Source organism: Hypanus sabinus, unplaced genomic scaffold (genome assembly GCF_030144855.1).
Source record: "Hypanus sabinus isolate sHypSab1 unplaced genomic scaffold, sHypSab1.hap1 scaffold_1437, whole genome shotgun sequence".
NCBI lineage: Eukaryota > Metazoa > Chordata > Chondrichthyes > Myliobatiformes > Dasyatidae > Hypanus > Hypanus sabinus.
Window position 1 is genome coordinate 73,008 of NW_026779510.1, and position 14,804 is coordinate 87,811.

The 14,804-nt window shown below is 47.8% G+C and overlaps 1 protein-coding gene across 1 annotated transcript; it reads left to right on the top strand.

Annotated features, from left to right (window-relative positions):
- Positions 1-5,784: 5,784 nt before the first annotated feature.
- On the top strand, positions 5,785-12,219 carry LOC132386965 (gastrula zinc finger protein XlCGF8.2DB-like). Its single transcript, XM_059959324.1, has 2 exons — positions 5,785-6,110; positions 8,238-12,219. The coding sequence occupies exon 2, from the start codon at positions 9,128-9,130 to the stop codon at positions 10,019-10,021; it is 894 nt and encodes a 297-aa protein (XP_059815307.1). The 5' UTR covers positions 5,785-6,110; positions 8,238-9,127; the 3' UTR covers positions 10,022-12,219.
- Positions 12,220-14,804: the final 2,585 nt, after the last annotated feature.

Consider the following 14,804-nt stretch of genomic DNA (forward strand, 5'->3'; position numbering starts at 1 on the left):
AAATGGCTGACATGGGTGGGGGGCATAGTTTTATGGTGCTTGGAAGTAGGTACAAGGGTGATGTCAGAGGTATGTTTTTCACACAAAGGGTGGGTACAATAGGAACTTTTCAGAGACTTTTAGATAGGTACATGGGCGATGTGGTAGGGAAATTGTAATTACACTGTGGATTTCTGTCTCTATATGAACTCCTCATCTTCTAACAAGGCACGGATCAGTTATCCTGGCTGACCATTAAATTCTCTGTATTCCTGTCTGTACGAGGATGTTTCTGCGTTCAATCAACCTATGACTTGGCTCAATTTGTCTCTGTCCTTTGGGATTATTTCAAGTTCTGGCCATGCTCCACAACACTACCAAGATCACTTGTCACAACATATAGAATCCCAGAGATTACCTAATTACTCAGATCCCCACCCCAGCTGATTGATAGTGATGAATCCATTAATGTCAATGCCAGCAATCCTGAATGGGAGGGCAGCAGTTATTCTCATTGGAGTGTGGCACTTTTGTGATGTGAAAGCCACAAGTCACTTGTCCTCGAGGACAAAGGGGTTACTTACCCAGAGGGAACTAAATCTGACGGAAGGATTTTTTTTTGCCATACAGCACTAATTGACAATTTAATTGATTGGAAGGCAGGCTTTTCATCCAAGATTAACTAGAAAACATATTTTTGTTCCGAATTACTAATCCTTGCATGTATACAGCTGGACCTCGGCAGAGTTTGAGAGAGACATTCGCTCTCATTTCCTCCGACTGTACTGGGACAACGCTGGCAGAGTCACGCATGGCTGCCGCTTTACCCAGAAGGCCGCACGAACGAGAAACCGGTCTGTCAGCCACCGAACGTTCTCGCGATGCGCATGCGCCGCAGAGATGGCGGCGGCTCCAGCGCTCGTCAGCTCCCCGAGGCCCGGGTACGGATCGTGGGGCTGAGGAAGAGGGACCGGACCGGGGCTGTCCTGGGGTGCAGGACCAGTGCGGCAAGAGCTCACAGTAATAGCCCTTCAATCGCGTTTCAGACACCGGAGATTAATTCCCTCCCGGAGACCCTCCTACCTGCAGCCGGTCCTTGTGAGCCTCACGCCGACTGAGCGCATGCGCGATAGGTCGTACCGCCTCAGACCTCTGCGCATGCGCATTTGAGCAAACGAGAAAATCTGCAGATGCGGAAATCCAAAGCAAAAGAGGGGAAATACTGGAGGAAATTCAAAGGGGCCGGCAGCAACTATGGAGAGGAGAGAACAGTCGGCGTTTCAGACCGAGACCCTTCTTCAGGACTGGAAAGGAAGGGAGGGAGTAAGAATCTGGGGGAAGGTGAGGTGATAGGGTAAACAGGGAGACGGGGAGGAGTGAAGAGCTGAGAAGTTGATTGGTGAGAGTGATAAAGGGGTGGAGAATTATTATTATTAAATACTATTAATCCAGAGTGGGGAATTCTTTCGTTACAGCAGCAACATTTAAAAACATACTTAGCACTGTGCAGACTTTACTAAAAATAAAGATTTACAATATACACAATAATTATATATTAAATAATAACGCAGAGACTATTGAACTACGATGTGTGTTCTCCTGTTGCAGTAAATGAACGGTTGTATTCTGATTACATTTGGTGGGAAAGAGTTTCTGTAACAATCCTTGTGATGTCGTGGTTTTTCGTGCCTCACAAGTGACCAGGAGACGCAGAAGATTCTTCAAGAAGGGTTAAACTTTAATTTGCAAATCAAAACTGAGACAGTCATTGAGCTAGTCGCTGATTGCCCACCGATCCCCGGACACAGCATTTTTATATCAATCCCCTGGTCCAGTTTCACACGTACTAAACGTACGTCCCATTGACCCAATCGTGTTCTAATCTACATCTCTTAGCTGCCTCTCGTTAACACACCATTGTCTTCTACATTCTTAAAATTTCATTCTCCTACTAAATTGGGTACATGTATAGCAAATAGCAAACTCAGAACGGACCAATGTTCTAATCTACATCTCTTTAGCTACCTCTCATTAACACACCATTGTCTTCTGCATTTTTAGGATACATGCATAGCAATTAGTCGTCCTAGGATTATGTGACTTAATTATGTTCGAATCTACATCTCTTTAGCTACTTCTCATTAACACACCATTGTCTTCTACATACTTAAGATTTCATTCTACTAGGAGAATAGCAAATAGCAAGTTTCAAAACTGACTTCATAGTTTTGGTTACACAGCAAAATTTATACTTTTATACTCCAATAGTGACATCGGAGCTGAGTACATGTACCCAATTTAGTAGGAGAATGAAATCTTAAGAATGTAGAAGACAATGGTGTGTTAATGAGAGGCGAGCTAAGAGATGTAGCTTAGAACATGATTAAATCAATGGGTAGAAACAATAGTGGTGGACGTACTTGTGATACGCAACTGTAGACCGATCGGATATGCTAATGCAACTAAACCAAGAGATTGCTATAAAAATGTTATGTACAAGGATCGGTGAGCAATCAGCGACTAGCTCAATGACTGTCTCAGCTTTGATTTGCAAATTAAAGTTTAACTCTTCTTGAAGAATCTTCTGCGTCTCTTGGTCATTTCTGGGGCAGGAGAAACCACGAAATCTCCTACCCTGAGCTGCGGTCACTGTCAGATGGGTCAGTAGATGTAGTCTCTCCGGCTGTCTCCTACCCTGACCTGCGGTCACTGTCAGACGGGGCAGCAGATGTGGTCTCTCCGGCTGTCTCCTACCCTGACCAGTCACTGTCAGACGGGTCAGCAGATGTAGTCTCTCCGGCTGTCTCCTACCCTGACCAGTCACTGTCAGACGTGTCAGCAGATGCAGTCTCCCCGGCTGTCTCCTACCCTGACCAGTCACTGTCAGACGGGTCAGCAGATGTAGTCTCTCCGGCTGTCTCCTACCCTGACCAGTCACTGTCAGACGGGTCAGCAGATGTAGTCTCTCCGGCTGTCTCCTACCCTGACCAGTCACTGTCAGACGGGTCAGCAGATGTAGCCTCTCCGGATGTCTCCTACCCTGACCAGTCACTGTCAGACGGGTCAGCAGATGTAGTCTCTCCGGCTGTCCCCTACCCTGACCAGTCACTGTCAGACGGGTCAGCAGATGTAGTCTCTCCGGCTGTCTCCTACCCTGACCTGCGGTCACTGTCAGACGGGACAGCAGATGTAGTCTCTCCGGCTATCTCCTACCCTGACCAGTCACTGTCAGACGGGTCAGCAGATGTAGTCTCTCCGGATGTCTCCTACCCTGACCTGCAGTCACTGTCAGACGGGTCAGCAGATGTAGTCTCTCCGGCTGTCCCCTACCCTGACCAGTCACTGTCAGACGGGTCAGCAGGTGTAGTCTCTCCGGCTGTCTCCTACCCTGACCAGTCACTGTCAGACGGGTCAGCAGATATAGTCTCTCCGGCTGTCTCCTACCCTGACCAGTCACTGTCAGACGGGACACTCCAGGCTACTCACACTCTAAGATGGTGCTGCGCTTGTGACAGCTCGTTGCTGCAGCACCTACGTTTCGCCGTTTTTTTCTGTGTTCTGTGAGTCATTCTGGATTACTGTGTGTCAGGAGTGGACAATCCCATGTGCTGGAGCTTTTGGAAAGCATCTGTTGGATAAGTCACCGGCACCCAATGGGATGTACCCCAGGACACTGTGGGAAGTGAGGGAGGAGATTGCTGAGCCTCTGGCGATGATCTTTACATCATCAATGAGGACGGGAGACGTTTCAGACGATTGGAGGGATGCAGATGCTGTTCCCTTTTCCAAGAAAGAGAGTAGAGATCGCCCAGGAATGTCACAGCTTACAATGGGACATTGATCGGATGCAAAACTGGGCTGAGAAGAGGCAGATGCAGTTCAACCCAGAGAAGTGTGAGGTAGTTCATCTGGTAGGTCAAATATGATGGCAGAACGTAGAATCAATGGTAAGACTCTAGGCAGTGTGGAGGATCAGAGGGATCTTGGGATCCGGGTCCACGGGACACTCAAAGCTGCTACACAAGTTGAATTTGTGGTAAAGAAGGCACGCGGTGCATGAGTTTAAGAGCTGAGAGGTAATGTTGCACCTATATATGACCCTGGTCAGACCTCACTCTGATTACTCTGCTCATTTCTGGTCGCCTCACTACAGGAAGGATGTGAAAACCATAGAAAGGGTGCAGAGGAGATTTACAAGGATGTTGCCTGGATTGGGGAGCATGCCTTATGAGAATCGGTTGAGTGAACCTGGCTTTTCTCCTTGGAGCGACGGAGGATGAGAGGTGACCTGATGGAGGTGTACAAGATAATGAGAGGCATTGATCATGTGGATAGTCAGAGGCTTTTCCCCAGGGCTGAACTGGCGAGCACGAATGGAGGTATCCTGAAGGTGCTTGGAAGTAGATACAGAGGAGATGTCAGGGACCTGTGTTTTTTTACGCAGAGAGTGGTGAGTGCGTGGAATGGGCTACCGGCGACCGTGGTGGAGGTGGAAACGGTAGGGTCTTTTCAGAGACTCCTGGACCGGTACATGGAGCTATGGGCAAGCCTAGGCAGTTCTACGATAAGGACATGTTGGGCTCAGCTTTGTGGGCCGGAGGGCCTGTGTTGTGCTGCAGATTCTCTTTGGTTCTGTGTTCTGTCATCCACCTGTTGCTGTGAGCTTACTCCCACCGGAATGATGCTGGTGGCATTGTGAGAATCATAATTTTAAATCGCTCTAGTGCCTTCAGTGTAATCCATCCAGTCTTCTGAGCAAGAAATTGCAAAGAATGGGTGTACACAAATCCACTCTCTCCTGGATCACTGCCTTCCTGGCAGACAGACCCCAGTTTGTACCGCTGGGTGTTCTGTGCCTGAGGTGGAGGTGAGTGTCACTGGAGCCCCACAAGGGACTGTCCTGTCTCCTTTTCTGTACACACTGCACTCCTCAGACTTTCAGTCCAACTCTGAGTCTGGCCAGTTGCAGAAGTTCTCTGATGACTCTGCGGTAGTTGGGTGCATCAGAGATGGGCAGGAGTCGGAGAACAGAGGACTGGTGGACAGGATTGTGGAATAATGAGGGAGGAATCACCTGCTCCTGAATGTGGCCGAAACCAGGGAAATGGTGATTGATTTTAGGGGGAAGAGGACAGTGACGAGTCCTGTACACATTCTGGGAGAAGAGGTCACTGTGTTGGAGGACAATTAGTTGGGTGTTCACCTCGGGTAAAGACATGACTGAAAAACCAACAGAAAGGTTGTTTTGAAGAAGGGGATGAGTAGACTTTGTCTTCTATGAAGCCGAGATGCTTTAATGTGTGAGGCAGGTTGGTGCAGATCTTTTACCAGTCTGTTGTAGCGAGTGCAGTCTTCTTTGCTGCTTTCTGTTGGGGGAGCAGCATCGGTGCAAAATGACAAAATAAACTCATCAGGAGACATGGATCCATTCTTTGATAAACTTACCGATTATGGACAATCTGTCATATCCTCTCCATCACCTACCCGACAGGCAGCAGATTCCCCATCCCTCTTTCTAACAGACTCACTCAACCCCGCCCTCTCAAGCATAGTTACAGAAATTGTTTCTTACCAAATGCAAGAGTTCATCTTTCTGCGATAGGTGAACACACATCTTAGTTCAATAATCCCTGCATTATTATTTTATGCAATATTATTGCACATTGGTACAGTATTACTGTGTATATTATTATTTTCTACTTTCTTATTAGTAAACTCTGCACACTGTTAAGTGTGTTTCTAAATGTCGCTGCTGTAACGGAATGAATTTCCCACTCAGGATCAATAAAATATTATTGTTCTCCAGCCCTTTATCTCTCTCACTCATTAACTTCTCAGCTCTTTACTCTTCCCGTCTCCCGGTTTACCCTATCACTTCATCTCCCCCCACATACTGACTCCCTACCTTCCTTTCCAGTCCTGAAGAAGGGTGTGGGTCTGAAACGCCTACTGTTCTCTCCTCTCCATAGTTGCTTTCTGCCCCCCTGAGTTCCTCCAGGTGTTGCTTTGGATTTCCGCGTCTGCAGATTTTTTATCCTGTTTAAACCAATGCGCATGCGTGGGCGGCACAGCCCGTCGTGAACATTGCGCATGCGCTCAGCAGACGCGAGGCTCTCGGGGATCGGACGCAGGTAGGAGCGGGGCCGCGGGTGGGAACTTAATCACCGGCGTCTGAACCGCGATTGAAGAAAAATTACTATAAGCTCCGTCCACACTGGTCCCGCACCTCAGGACAGTCCCAGTCCTTTCCGTCTCTCTCAGCCCCACGATTTACCCGAGCCACGGGGAGTTTACGGCGGTTGAGAGCTGGCGGCGCCGCCATTTCTCCGGCGCATGCGCATCGCTGGGTCCTTCGATGGCTGATGGACAGGTTTCTCCGCCGTGGTGTCTTCTGGGTAAGGAGGCAGCCATGGTTGACAGGCCAGCGTTGTCCCCATAGAGATTGTCCCTAACGCAGCGACTTCCAGCCATGCAAATCCGAGGATCAGAACCTCGGAACAAAAATATAGTGTCCAGTTACTCTCAGATAAAGAGTCTACCTCCCAGTCAGTGAGAATGTCAATTACTATTGTATAGCATAAAAAATCCACCGGTCAGCTTTAGTTCTCTCTGGGTAAATAACGATATGAAACACCTTTGTCCTCGATGACAGGTGACTTGTAGCTTTCACATCACAAAAGTGCCACACTCCAATGAGAGTAACTACTGCCCACACCTTCATAGTCATTGGCATCGCCATCGATGGGTTCATCACTGTCACTCAGCTGGGGGGAGGGGATCCCAGTAATTAGAAAATCTCCAGGATCAGACATGTAGTAACAAGTTCACTTTGTCGTGTTGTGGAACATGAACTTGAAATAATACCAAAGGACAGAGACAGACTGAGCCAAGTCATAGGTTGATTGAAGGCAGAAGTAGAGCCCTTTCTCATACAGACAGGAATACAATCAGAGATTTTGTTGGTCAGTCAAGATACTTGATCCATGCCTTGTTAGAAGATGGGGAGTTCACATAGAAACACAGAAACATAAGTCTGCAATTCATTACAGGCCCTTCGGATGACAACCTCATGCCGACAATATAACCAACATCTAGAATCTGCCTAGAGTTTCACTACCAAATATCCCTCTATTATTCCCAGCTCCACGTACCGACTGAACAGTCTCTGAAAAGACCCTTATTGTATCCACCTTTTCCACCGTCGCTGGCAGTGCATTCCATGTACCTGACACTCTCTGTGTGAAAAGAGAGTGAAAAAAAAGCTTACCTCTGGTATCCCCCTTGTACCTACTTCCAAGCACCTTAAAACTATGCCCCCTCATGTTGGCTCGTTCAGCCCTGGGGAGAAACCTCTGGCTATCCACACGATCAATGCCTCTCATCATCTTATACAACTCTCTCAGGTCCCCTCTCATCTTCCATCGCTCCAAAGTTTACTCAGCCTACTCCTGTAAGGCATGCTCTCCAATTCAAGCAACATCCTTGTCAAACTCCTCTGCACCCTATTCAGAGTGTTTTTTCCTGTAGTGAGGTAATCAGAATTGAACACAGTGCTAAAAGTAGGGCCTAACGAAGGCCTTTTATATCTGTAGTAGTACCTCACCACTTTTGAATTCAGTCCCATGGCTGATGAAGGCCTTCTTAAAAACATTGTCCAGCTGCGTAGCAGCTTTGCATGAACTATTGACACAGATCCCACGATCTAGCTGCTCCTCGAAACTGCCAAGAGTCCTATCATTAATATTGTATTCTGTCTTCAAATTGGACCTACCGAAATGAACCACCAGGTTGAACAGTCACCTGTGGTATATCTCAACATGAGATGAACTGGGTGATATTCTGATGCCAGAGCTCACATTGAGAGATGATCTTATAGAAACATGCAAAATTATGATTCAGATAGTTAAGGTAGAGTTAGAAAAGTTGTTTCCACTGGTAGTTGAGAGTAGAACTAGAGGACATCACTTTAACTTTCGGGGCATTTGGGATGGAGATGAAGATTTCCCCCAAGAGTTGGGAATCTATAGATTTCTCCGCCCAATGAAGCAGTGGAGGCTACCTCAGTAAATGCATTTGAGACGAGGTTGGATAGATGTTTGCAAAGAAGGGGAATGAAGGGCGATGGGGAAAAGGCAGGTTGGTGGAGACGGGCCAGATGATGTTCTCCTGCTCCTTTTTCTTATGTTCTCACCACAGACCAAAATCTCACCTGAAAAACTGTCCTTCACCTATTGATGTCCTTTCAAATATTTTTACAGGTTTGAAATGGCAGAACACTTGTGCATGGGCTGTCTATTTACGGATATATAAGGATTGGCCAAATATTTTCTTTGCAAGACGGACACATCTATTGTCAATCCTTGGAGATGAAGAATTATCTCATCCCAGCTGGAAATGTGTTTTGTGTCTGAAATGAAGTTTTCTGTTGTAACTCAGTGTTATCCACAGGAACCGGGGTGCTGAGAACACACCAGCATTTGCTCACTGGAGATCAGTTCTTCAACCCATTGATTGTAGAAGGGATTCAAACATCTGACTGTCTGAATTGCCAGATGATTGATCGCAGTGAGATATCGTTCTCCTTCTCTCAGTGTGGGAAGGGATTCACTCACAGCCCACCCGCAGACACGCCAGTGAGTTCACAGTGGGGAGAGGCCATTCACCTGCTCTGTGTGTGGGAGGGGATTCACTCACAGCCTACCCACAGACACGCCAGTGAGTTCACAGTGGGGAGAGGCCATTCACCTGCTCTGTGTGAGGGAGGGGATTCACTCACAGCCTACCCACAGACACGCCAGTGAGTTCACAGTGGGGAGAGGCCATTCACCTGCTCTGTGTGAGGGAGGGGAACTACTCAGTCAACCAGCCTGAAGATACATCAGCAAGTTCACACCACAGTGAGATGCTCCACCTGTTCTGACAGCAGGAAGCAATTCATTCTGTCGTCGGTGCTAAATATACATCTGAAAATTCCCCAGTGAGAAGACAGTAACCTGTTTACATGGTGGGAAGGTATTCACACACTAAACCATGCCACAGTGACACCAGCAAGTTCATAACGGGGAGAGGCCAATCACCTGCTCTGTGTGCGAAAGGATTCACTGAATCATCTCAACTGAATGAACACCAGTGAGTTCACACTGAAAAGATGTTGTTCACCTGCTTAGACTGTGGGAAGGGATTCACTCGTTCATCCACACTACAGAGACACCAGCGAGTTCACACCGGGGAGAGGCCATTCACTTGCTCTGAATGTGGGAAGGGATTCAGTGACTCATCTAAACTTGTGAGACACTACCGAGTTCACACTGGGGAGAGGCCGTTCACTTGCTCTGAATGTGGGAAAGGATTTGCTCGGTCATCTCAACTGACTGAACATCAGCGAGTTCACACTGGGGAGAAACCGGTCAGCTGCTTTCAATGTGGCAAGGGGTTCACCCAGTCATCTCATCTGAAAGTACATCAGCGAATTCACACTGGGGAGAAACCGTTCAGCTGCACTGAATGTGGGAAGGGATTCACTGACTCATCCCACCTTGTGAAGCACTGCCGAATTCACACTGGGGAGAAACCGTTCAGCTGCACTGAATGTGGGAAGGGATTCGCTGATTCATACTCTCTTGTGAAGCACTGCCGTATTCACACTGGGGAGAAACCGTTCAGCTGCTCTGAATGTGGGAAGGGATTCGCTGATTCATACTCCCTTGTGAAGCACTGCCGAATTCACACTGGGGAGAAGCCATTCACATGCTCTGAATGTGGGAAGGGATTCACTGACTCATCCCACCTTGTGAAGCACTGCCGAATTCACACTGGGGAGAAGCCGTTCACGTGCTGTGAATGTGGGAAGGGGTTCACTGCATCATCCAACCTGGTGAGGCATAGCCGAATTCACACTGGGGAGAAACCGTTCACCTGCTCAGATTGTGGAAAGGGATTCACTCGGTCATCAGGCTTGAAAGTCCATCAGCGAGTTCACACTGGGCGATGCCAGTCACCTGTTCTGATTGTGGGAATGAATTCGCTCAGACATCTCAACTGACTGAACATCAACTGCTCAGAGTGTGGGAAGGCATTCACACAGTTATCCACACTGCAGAGACAGTGGTGGGTTCACACTGTGGGGAGGGTGGTCACCTGCTCAGACTGTGGGAAGGCATTCACACACTGATCCACACTGCAGAGACAGTGGTGGGTTCACAATGTGGTGAGGGTATTCACCTGCTCAGACTGTGGGAAGGCATTCACACACTGATCCACACTGCAGAGACAGTGGTGGGTTCACACTGTGGTGAGGGTGGTCACCTGCTCTGACTGGGATGGGTTTCAATCAGTCATTCATCCTTGTGTCCCCGTACCGAGCTTTGACCCAACGTGAATTGGAGAGATCAGAAGCTTGAGAGGACGCAATTCACTCAGGTTCACCAATGGTGTATTAAAGGCAGTGGTTCAGGGCAGGTTATTTTTGAGCTTTCAACAGTGGCCACTCCACAGTCAGGATGGATTATCAAGGAAACCTTTATTAGCAGGAGCAAGTGGAGCGGTCACTGATGGAGTGGACAGAGTTGGAGCGGAGACTTTGAGGCTTTAATTCTTTAATTCAGTGGGGAGAGCAGTCAGTCAGAGAAGGCAAAATCATGATGGAGGTAGAATTATTTTTGCCCCTTTACATTTTCTTAGTTGAAACAGTGGAGATGACAGGCAGGGTGCTGGAAAGCTGCTTTGTGGGATGTGGGAAGGCCGGGGACCCTCCTGTGTCCCTGATAACTACACCTGTGAGAAGGGCATCCAGCTTCAGCTCCGAACAATCCACATTACGGAGTTGCAGCTGGAACTGGATGAACTCCAGATCATTCAGGAGGCTGAAGGGGTGATAGGTAGGACATTTGAGAGGTATTTGCACCCAAGGTGCACGGCACAGGGAACTGGGTGACAGTGAGGAAGAAACTAGACTCTCTGTTTCCCCCTGTGCCCATCCCTCTGAACAACACAGGTATCACTTTAGGTACAGTCGGGGATGGTGGGATGACCTGGCAAAGAAAAGTCACAGCAATAGGGTCTCTGGCACTGAGCATGGCTCTGAGACTGAGAAGGGAAGGGAGGAGAAGAGGCGAGCTGTGTTGATACGTGGCTTGTTAGCTCAGTGAACTGACAGGATGTACTGTAGGTGAGAATGAAATTCCAGGATGGTGTGTTCCCTCCTGCATGCTGGCATCTGGGTCATCTCAGGTTGAGTGCTCAGCATTCCTCAGGAGGGTGGACAGTGAAGGTCGTGGTCCATGTGGGTAACAATGATATGGTCTGGTAGAGTAACGAGGTTCTGTAAAGGGAGTTGAGGGAGTGAGTTGCTAATTGAAAGGGCAGCTCCTCCAGGCCAGTGATTTCAGGATTTCAGTGTGATGTGGCAGGGATCAGAAGATTATACAGTTTAACACGTTGCTAAAGAGTTGGTTCAGGAGGGAGGGGATAAGATTTTTGGATCATTTGAGCTTGTGAGGATTGCTGTGTACAGAGGAGTGTGAGTGTGTAGGTAGGGACAGCACATCACTAACGGAATGTGACTGGGCACACAGGTCTCTCTGTCTCTCACAAACACATCAGTGGAGTGGGAGGGAGGGGAGTGAGAAGGGGAAGGGGAATGAGGAGGATGGAGTTAGGACTCCTTCACAAAGTCTCACACTCACCCAACCCTCCCCCTCTGGAATTGGTCCCATTCCCTCCCCCAGGCTGGGGGTGAGCATTGAGTTACCTTGCCAACAAGAAAAGGAATTGTTCGATAACTTCTGCTTAACACGTTTTGATAACGAATTTACGTTGAACTTGAACATTGAAATGTACTGTTGGTAAAACATGTACTGATGGGAAATGGTCTCAGTGAAGGTCCGAGAGTGGAAAACGAACCGGTGTTCAGCCCCACTGCTCCGTGCCAGACAAGAGCCCCTAAATGAGTCTGTCCGAATGTCTTTTATTTCCCTTCTCAACCCCATTCCCTGCCCTCTCCCCATGACCTTTGATGCCTTTACTAATCAAGCACCGATCAACCTCTGCTTTAAATAATGACTTGGCATCTGTGCCGTCACTGGCAAAAAATTCCACAGGCCCCTCATCTACTTAAATGCATGCTGTCTGGTATCGGGTATTTTGACCCGAATATTTAAAATGGCAGCTATCTACTCTATCTATATCTCTTTTAATCTTATCAAGCCGTATCAGGTCACCCTGAGCCTCCTCCACGTCAGAGAAGCAGCCCAAGTTTGTCCGAGCTCTCCTTACACAGCAGCTCATGTCTCTAATCCAGACAACATCCTGGTGAACCTCTTCATTGCTGTCCTAAACCCAGCGGAGTAATGGGCTTTAAGTAAATAAATGGTGGGTTGTTGATTACTACGAGTGTCAAAGGTGACGGGGCAAAGGCAGCAGAATGGGGTTCAGAGGGATAATCCAACAGTCGTGATCGAATGGTGGAGAAGACTCAATGGACGGAATGAGTATTTCAGTTCCTATGACTTGTGGTATTGTGGTGAGATGGTGGAGCGGTGGGGAGTAAGGTGAGTGTCAAGTCAAACTTGAGTTTCTAGAAAGCATTGGGACCTAGAGGCAAAAGAAAATAATATTTATATGGTTAAAAGCAAGAACAAGAATTTACTGATAGACCAGACATAACCTACTGCCTGAAACAGTTTGTCGGACCCTGCATCATCACGCCGGCAGTCCGAGAGCAGCGTTGGAATCTGCGGTAAGATGCCGAACTTTAAATAACTGGAGACCGTTTCATGGAAAAGAGCACCGCTGTCACTGCGTTTGAGTTAACTCCGACACGGGGCCCACCGCGCGCAGGCGCTTCTTGGAGATGACGTGGGGCTTAAGAGCTCGCGAACCTTCGAGAGAGTTCGCCCGGTCGGAGGCCATAACGGTTCAGTAGAGAAACGGAGGTGCAGGTCCGAATTCGTCTACAAAATCCGAGAGGCAGCCAGTTTTTCACCTTAACCTTAACCTAATGACAACATGACATTTTTTATGACTTATGACTAAGAACTAACGGAACTTTAAAACTGCCGCAGTTGCGAACAATGAAAGGAAAAGTTGTTTGGTCATTGAGTGGAATCCGGTTAAAAACCTTTAGGTAGGCGCATTCAATCTCTTTCAAGTGGGGAGGCTGCACATGTTCAAACAACAGAACAAGAACTCCGACTTGACAGTGAAAAACTGGTTGACAGTGAAAAGGCAAACACGAGGAAATCTGCAGATGCTGGAAATTCAAGCAACACACACAGCGCTTCTCCTTATAGTTGCTGCCAGGCCTGCTGCGTTCCACCAGCGTTTTGTGTGTGTTGACAGTGAAAACACTGCTTTACAGTGAAAATGCTGCTTGACAGTGGGGGAAAAAAAAAACCTTAATGACCGGGAAACTGGAGGACCAGGAAACAGAAATCTGGGAGCCTTGAGCTGGAGTAGTAGCAGCAATAACTTGGAATCCTCAAAAAGGAAGAAAATCAAGTTAAGATAAAACAACATCAAAGCACCATTAAAAGTACTTGCCCTTTCACCTGTGAACAGCCTGCAGGCGGATTCAAACATGGCTGATCAGGCTATTGGGAAATCAATTGAACAACTCGAGGTAAATCGAACGACAGCAAAATGATTATTTTCTCGTCTGGCCAACAGTATTACCAGGGCCCATCAAAACATGTCTGAAGAGGATCTCGGAGTCAGTTTCAATAAACTCACAGCAGAAGCCGAGAAAGTCATGGAAGCCAATGATGATGTGGAGGCCGGATTCATTGTGGAACGGGAGGCGGAGCTGAACGCAGAGAAAGTAGCCGTGTTAACTGAACAGCAAAAAGCCGACCTGGCAAAGACGGCAAATGAGTGTGAGTTGAAACTGAAGGAGGACAGAAGCCTAATCCAGGAGACTCTTTGGACAACTTTGGAAATGTTGAACTGTTCACAGCATTACAAGCAGCGGAGGATGAATGTGAAAACGTCGCTGCTGTACAACCCGATGGCCACCAGGAGGCGTATGACTTCTTGCTTAACCACCTGCAAGGACTGGTACAGACAGCGAAGGAGGTGCATGGTCGGTGGAAATGCTGGATCCCGCCAGGTGATCGGAAGCACCTTCTGAATCGCCTAAAGTGGCTCGAACTCCACATCCCCAAGTTGGTTTCCAAGAAAGAAAGGAGAAAGGAGGATGCTGAAAGACTAACACCAACGGCGTTGGGCTTTTCCTCCAATTTTCTCACGCCAGCCATCAGACTGAAACCGACGGCCCTTCCCAAGTTTACTGGCAGAAAACGTGATTTTCACAGATGGAGAAAGGACTGGGAAGCACTCCAGAGGCAGGGAGAGCCGACCTGCTCAAGAGAGGTGATAGAGATTGAACTACCGGACAGTCTGGACCACAAAATCAGAAGAGACCTTCGCCTCACTACTTATCACACTGCAAATGACATTTTCCGTGTTCTAGAAAACCGCTATGGGAATCGAACGTGCACTGTTGTTGAAATAGTGGAAGAGTTACAGAAAATGCCAGAAATCAACAGCCACGGAAAATATTGGAATTAATTCAAACTGTGGAGAAGGCACTTCACGACTTGAGTGGCCTTGGAGACAGGGATGCTATCAAAAATCCGCTGGTGACAAGTTCAATTGAAAGTAAACTTACAGAAACTCTCAAAAAGGAATGGCTGGTCTATGTCGCTGACAGGGGAAATGCTGTGGCACCAGATAATCGGTTTGACAGTCTCTTGGAATTCCTCAAAGAGCAAGAGAGCGTATATGAGCAGCTGGAGTAACTGAGGGTTGAAGAGCCGAGTAGAAGAGGA

Coding starts and splice junctions, on each gene's coding strand:
- LOC132386965 (XM_059959324.1), top strand. CDS start 9,128: ATGTTGTTCACCTGCTTAGACTGTGGGAAGGGATTCACTCGTTCATCC.